Source organism: Leucoraja erinacea, unplaced genomic scaffold (genome assembly GCF_028641065.1).
Source record: "Leucoraja erinacea ecotype New England unplaced genomic scaffold, Leri_hhj_1 Leri_868S, whole genome shotgun sequence".
NCBI classification, from domain to species: Eukaryota; Metazoa; Chordata; class Chondrichthyes; order Rajiformes; family Rajidae; genus Leucoraja; species Leucoraja erinaceus.
Genome location: NW_026576804.1, coordinates 32,818 through 39,565, shown reverse-complemented (window position 1 = coordinate 39,565; position 6,748 = coordinate 32,818). Strand labels below are relative to the sequence as shown.

The following is a 6,748-nucleotide window of genomic DNA, read 5'->3' as shown; positions in this document are numbered from 1 at the left end:
TGTCATTGATGGGAAAAATGCTCCACACCCGTAAGGGGGGGGGGGGGGGGGGGGGGTCTGAGCGAGGTGGCCAAAAATGACGGCCGTAGGTGGCGCCATTCTGTCGGAAATCACAGCACAGTGGGCCAAAAGCGGTCAAGATCAGAGATTTAGTAATTATAGATAGATTCTTCCTTCCTGTTTTTGCCACTAAAGTTAACAACCTCACATTTATCCACATTAAACTGCATCTGCCATGCATCGGCCCACTCACCCAACCTGTCCAAGTCACCCTGCATTCTCATAACATCCTCTTTACAGTTCAGACTGCCACCCAGCTTTGCGCCATCTGCAAATTTGCTAATTTTACTTATAATCCCTTCATCTAGATCATTAATGGATATTGTAAATAGCTGCGGTCCCAGCACAGTCTCTGCTCAGATCATCTAATTTTATTTTGTTGAGGTGTGGAAGCACTGATTAAGACGCCAGCGTGCGCAGTGGACACTCGCGGTACTGCAGAGCTCTATGATCTTTGCTGCAGAGGGATCGGCAGCTCCCCGAAAGTGAAAGCATTTTGAACCAGGAAGCGGCGGGAGTCGACATGGCTTCCAAAGATCAGGTCGAGAGTTGGACAGAGGAGGCAATTTGTCCCATCTGCCTGGATTTCTTCACTCATCCAGTCTCATTGGAGTGTGGGCACTACTTCTGCCGCTCCTGTATCACACAGAGTTGGGACAGGGAGAGGAAATACTCTTGTCCGGAGTGTAGAGAGGAGATCGTGGACCGCACCCTCCGGGTTAGCCGGGCCTTGGCGAGACTGTCTGAGAAAGCGAGAACATTGAGCCTGAATCGGAAAGAGAAGGAAAGTAAATGTCACTGCGAGAAACATCAGGAAGAAGTGAAGCTGTTTTGTGAAACTGACAAGAAACTGATGTGTGTGATTTGTGCAGCTGGACAGGAACATGTAAAACACCGCTTCATGCAGATAGAAGAAGCTGTTGAAATCTACAAGGTAAATGCCAGCCGGTCTGGATTACATAAGTCTTTATCTCCTATATTGTCTGACATATTTATTTTCTGATCTTAACCCCAACCCCAGGTTCAGGTTAAATCGTCATTTGAATCTCTTACAAAGAAGATATTGGAGATCCAGCAAATACAGCAGCTACAGAAACGGAAGATTTCTGAAGTTCTGGTGAGGCTTTTCAGTTTTGATTTCCTGATCTTGTATACATTTGATCCCTGTGACGCGTGGCATGACTGTGCATTCCTCTTTCGCTCAGTAGTTGAGGGCCTCAGCTCTTGGGAGAGGATGGACAGGCAAGGACTTTACTCCTTGGAGCGCAGAAGTCTGACGGGTGTTCATATGCATACGTGTATAATATCATGAAACGAATTGAGAGGGTGGATGCAGCAGTCGTTTACCCTGTAGGAGGACCAGGAACTATAGGGTAACGTTTAATGGTGAGATGGGAACGTTATAAGATGAACTAGAGGGCACCATTTTCACACAGTGTGATGGGTATACGAACAAGCTGCCAGAGGAGGTAGTTGAGTTGGATACCTCCACAACATTTAAAAGACATTTAGACAGAAACTTGGAGACAGAAGGGCTTGTTTCTGTACAGTGTGATTCTATGGAATCTGTGACTAAGTAGTACTGCTGTCTCATAATTCTGGTGATCTCATTTGAACCTGACATCGGGTACTGCCCCTGTGTTTCGTGCGTTCTACTTGTGACCGCATCGGATTCATTTCACCTCCCAAAGACATGCTGGTTAGATGGTCAATCGCTACCTATAAATTATCCCTGTGAAGGTGCGTGTTGGATGAATTAGTGGGAATTAAATAGAAATCAGAGATCGAGCAAATGGAGCAGCAACATAAACTGATGATTTCTGGAGTTCTGGTGAGGCGTTCAGTTTCAATTTCCTGACCTTGCCTATATTTGATCCCTGTCTTGTGTGTAATAGTAGCAAAGCCCTCTATGGGTCAGGAGTCTAGGACACGTGAAATGGAATCAGCTGCAGGGAATTGGATTTTGGGAATGGGAATGATGGAATTGTAGACTAGTTGCCTAGAATTTCAGAAACACTGAGATAACCACGTGAGTTCCAAGGGAACAAATACCACAGATTAAATGCAGGTAAATGGGTCAAGTGTAGATAGGTGCAGTGGCAAGCCCGGGCCTGGTGGGCTGAGGAGCCTATTCCTGCACTCCATGTCTCAAGATTGGGTGGGCAAATGCGTCCATGCATGTCTTGAGAAACACAGTGGAATCACGTATAATATATTGATATTCACCTTTCATCTGACAGGAACAGTCACACAACCTTCAGTCAAAGATCAAATCCCAGTTTGCTGAACTGCAGCAGATTCTGACTGAGAAAGAACAGTGCCTACTGGCAGATATCCAGGAAGATGAGAAGAGAATTGTAAATAAAATGGAGTGGAATGTCCGAAGGATTCAAGAGAATTTAAATTCACTTCAGGAGGAACTCGCAAAGTTACAGGAACAGATGGATCAAAAGGACCGTGTGATATTTCTGAAGGTGAGCCGTTACATGACAGTTTGTCAAAATGAAAGTGCATTCACAAAATGATGGATGAAATTCATGAAATAAATGCCGCATTTACCAGTAATTCAGAACTGGGTAAATGGTCCGTCTGTTCCAGTGCTGTGCTGCTGTTGTTCCCAAACTAAATGGCCTTGCGTATAATCTATGGGATTTCAGTATTGCCTACAGACTGCCTGGCAAGGATTTGCTGTAATCTCGTCTGTGTGGTTATTTAATATTTCTCACTAAGGGGAAATCTCCAGGAATCATAGGACCCTGGGGAAAGTGGATAATTACTTTGGGGCCCTAAACCAACCTGATGCTAGGATACACTTAATAAGTCCCATGGATTTATCCAACTGGCCGTGTCTTACGTCGTCACCACTTGAAGGGATCTATTCTTTCTCCAGTTGTCCTTTTCATCTTAGAGGGAGCTGTACTCTCCCTATTATCCCTTTGCTAGTAATATACAGTGGCGTGCAAAAGTTTTCATACCCCTTGAACTTTTCCACATTTTGTCACGTTACAACCACAAACGTAAATGTATTTTATTGGGATTTTATGTGATAGACCAACACAAAGTGGTGCATAATTGTGAAGTGGAAGGAAAATGATACATGGTTTTCAAATTTTTTTACAAATAAAAAATTGAAAAGTGTGGCGTGCAAAAGTATTCAGCCCCCCTGAGTCAATACTTTGTAGAGCCACCTTTCGCTGCAATTACAGCTGCAAGTCTTTTGGGGTATGTCTCTACCAGCTTTGCACATCTAGAGACTGAATTTTTTGCCCATTCTTCTTTGCAAAATAGCTCAAGTCTTTTGCAGACTCTAACAGGTTTTCTTCCAAGATTGCCCTGTATTTTGCAACATCCATCTTCCCATCAACTCTGACCAGCTTCCCTGACCCTGCTGAAGAAAAGCATCCCCACAGCATGTTGCTGCCACCACCATGTTTCACAGTGGGGATGGTGTGTTCAGGGTGATGTGCAGTGTTAGTTTTCCGCCACACATAGCGTTTTGCATTTAGGCCAAAAACTTCAAGTTTGGTCTCATCTGACTAGAGCACCTTCCTCCACATGTTTGCTGTGTCCCCCACATGGCTTGTGGCAAACTGCAAATGAGACTTCTTATGGCTTTTTTTCAACAATGGCTTTCTTCTTGCCACTCTTCCATAAAGGCCCGATTTGTGGAGTGCATGACTAATAGTTGTCCTGTGGACAGATTCTCCCACCTGAGCTGTGGATCTCTGCAGCTCCTCCAGAGTTACCATGGGCCTCTTGGCTGCTTCTCTGATCAATGCTCTCCTTGCCCGGCCTGTCAGTTTAGGTGGACGGCCATGTCTTGGTAGGTTTGCAGTTGTGCCATATTCTTTCCATTTTCGGATGATGGATTGAACAGTGCTCCGTGAGATGTTCAAAGCTTGGGATATTTTTTTATAACCTAACCCTGCTTTAAACTTCTCCACAACTTTATCCCTGACCTGTGTGGTGTGTTCATGATGCTGTTTGTTCACTAATGTTCTCTAACAAACCTCTGAGGCCTTCACAGAACAGCTGTATTTATACTGAGATTAGATTACACACAAGTGGACTCTATTTACTAATTAGGTGACTTCTGAAGGCAATTGGTTGCACTGGATTTTATTTAGGGATATCAGAGTAAAAGGGGCTGAATACTTTTGCACGCCACACTTTTCATTTTTTTATTTGTAAAATAATTTGAAAACCATGTATCATTTTCTTCCACTTCACAATTATGCGCCACTTTGTGTTGGTCTATCACATAAAATCCCAATAAAATACATTTACGTTTGTGGTTGTAACGTGACAAAATGTGGAAAAGTTCAAGGGGTATGAATACTTTTGCAAGCCACTGTAGAATCTGAGGGGATTCTCTTGTTTGTCAAAGCTATCACATGACTGTTTTTGTCCTAATGCTTTTCCTCTTAATTGTGCTCCTACATGCTTTTATACTCCACGCACACGCACGCGCGCACACACACACACACACACACACACACACACACACACACACACACACACACACACACACACACACACACACACACACACACTAATACACTAATACACTAGAAAATGGCTTGGATGACAGCAACTTGTGCCCCACACCTTTATGGGTTCCTTAATCCTTCAGCCACTGTGCGCTTGGGTCTATTCTGCTCCTGATATTGCCTTAGCTTCTCCTGCTCGAGTGAGCTTGACGTTCTAGTTATTGTATTTCGTATGGGATTTATTAAAGACCATGTTTCATTTCATCTTTGACCTTTTGTCTCGTAAGGAGATGCAATATTATTACTAACTCCTCCCTTTTAAATATGTTAAAATTCTTTCATCATCCAATCATCCCTAATAACTTCACCAGACAATATCCCATGAGCTGCCCAGCCCTCCTTGTAAATTACATTTTCTCAATCATGGCCATTATGTCTGCTTTCATCTCTGGTTCTCTGTCCCCAAGTCAATATCCACTTTCTGTCTGCTTGCCTCCAGAGGCTTGTAGTAATTTGGGTGAAATATCTGCTAACGTCTCCTTCAATTCAGATTTGTGTTTTATTTATTTCAGGAGGAACTTGGTGGAAAGAAGAGGTAGGACATTTTCGTGACTGAAACACTATATATTTGTCAAAAAAAATGTTTTAAAAATTGATGCCAGTCTACACCATGCTGTTAACTATTTGCAGGGTTAGTGATGAATTCAAAACATTGTCGGTGACAGATGGAGCCTTGCAGATTGAAACATTTGATCACCACTTTTTGATTAGCACGTTGTGGAGAGAAATCTACGCCATTAAGCGAGGTAAAACATGTAGTTTCCTTTTCTCATATTCTTCCATAATATGTGATGTGGACAGATACATAGTTGAATGATCGACCTTGGGCGTTATTGGGAACTCGCACAGAAGAGGAATCGGTGCCAGTTTACATCAGTCATGATCACATTGTATGTTAGGACAGACCTCAGGGCGGGGCCTACTTCTCTTCATATTTGCTCCCCCCTGGTCCTGGAGCCTCGCTGCCTGCCCGATTCCCCCCCCCCCCCCCCCCCCCCCGACCCGCACACCCCCCCCCCCTGGGGACTCTCTGATTCTCTGCTTCTCCCCCCAGTCTCCGTCACCATGGATGTGGAAACAGCGCATCCGCAGCTCGAGGTGTCTGAGGATCGGAAAGAGCGTGAGATCTAACTGGGCCGTTGGGAGTCTCCCTGACACCGGGAAGAGGTTTACGGTCAAGCCGTTTGTTCTGGGATCGGAGGGGTTCACATCGGGGAGACATTACTGGGTGGTGGGGGTGACGGCGGGGAGTTGGCACTGGAGTCTGGGAGTCGCCGCAGAGTCTGTGGAGAGAAAGAGAGGTGTCACACTGACCCCGGAGACTGGATTCTGGATCATCGGGCGGTCGTGTGGTGATGGGTTTGATGCATTCACCTCCCCTCCACCCCCTCTCCGCGACCGTCCCGTCCCCTGGAGGGTGGGAGTTTATCTCAGTTACGAGTCCGGGACAGTTTCATTTTACAACGCGAACACCAAGTCCCATCTCCACACGTTCAGTGGGAATAAATTCACGGAGAAACTTTATCCTTTCTTCAGGAGTAATGATGGAAGCTGGGTGAGCATCTGCTCCGGTTCTGCTCCGGATAGGTAAAATGGTCGGGTCCCAGGAGCGGCATCAGGAGCGGGGCTCAGCCTGGGGCTGTGGGGCAGAAACCCGGTGGACAACACGTCGGCGCTGAACGATCGGCTCCCATTTAATCCCCAATTTCCACGTCGTGAAACAAGCCCCAGTGAGTGCGGGAATAAAATTAGGGGCAATGTAAATGTGGGAAGAGTAAAATAAACAGCAACTTAAATCAGAGCTGTCGATCCGGTCATTTTAACGCGTTAACCGTGTCCGTCAATGGAACAGAATAACTTTTGTGAAAATATAAAGATTTAAACAATCACATTTCCCGCGGGTTCAGCAACAGCCGTAGGCGGCGGGTCCTGAGCTGTGGCCAGGTTCCCCCTGGTCCTAAAGTCCGCTGTATCATTGTGTTTACATCATGTGAGCAACGTTTCCTCTCCACACAACAGATTCATTTTCTTTGGAACGGATCTTTGAAAGAATGGATCCAATCGAATGACTGGTTCCAGGTAGAAGCCCGTCGTGATCAGGCTCTCCCTGCCCCCCCCCCCCCCCCCCACTGTGGGAT

General features: G+C 45.5%; 1 protein-coding gene across 3 annotated transcripts; it reads left to right on the top strand.

Moving 5' to 3' along the window:
• The first annotated feature begins 491 nt into the window (after positions 1-491).
• Positions 492-6,411, top strand: LOC129694945 (zinc-binding protein A33-like). Of its 3 annotated transcripts, XM_055631684.1 has the most exons (7): positions 493-994; positions 1,082-1,177; positions 2,301-2,534; positions 5,123-5,145; positions 5,241-5,356; positions 5,665-5,777; positions 6,147-6,411. In XM_055631684.1, exons 1-6 carry the CDS (start codon positions 584-586, stop codon positions 5,739-5,741), a joined length of 957 nt encoding a protein of 318 aa, XP_055487659.1. In that variant the 5' UTR covers positions 493-583; the 3' UTR covers positions 5,742-5,777; positions 6,147-6,411. The 3 variants fall into 3 exon arrangements, with proteins under 3 accessions (XP_055487660.1, XP_055487659.1, XP_055487658.1); XM_055631685.1 differs by lacking the exon at positions 5,665-5,777 and having other exon boundaries at positions 492-994; XM_055631683.1 differs by having other exon boundaries at positions 5,665-6,411.
• Positions 6,412-6,748: the final 337 nt, after the last annotated feature.

Excerpts from the sequence above, each read along its gene's own strand:
- LOC129694945 (XM_055631684.1), top strand. The coding sequence starts at position 584 with ATGGCTTCCAAAGATCAGGTCGAGAGTTGGACAGAGGAGGCAATTTGT. Across the intron at positions 5,146-5,240 it reads GAACTTGGTGGAAAGAAGAG|GGTTAGTGATGAATTCAAAA; the intron begins GTAGGACATTTT and ends AACTATTTGCAG. Across the intron at positions 5,357-5,664 it reads AATCTACGCCATTAAGCGAG|TCTCCGTCACCATGGATGTG; the intron begins GTAAAACATGTA and ends TTCTCCCCCCAG.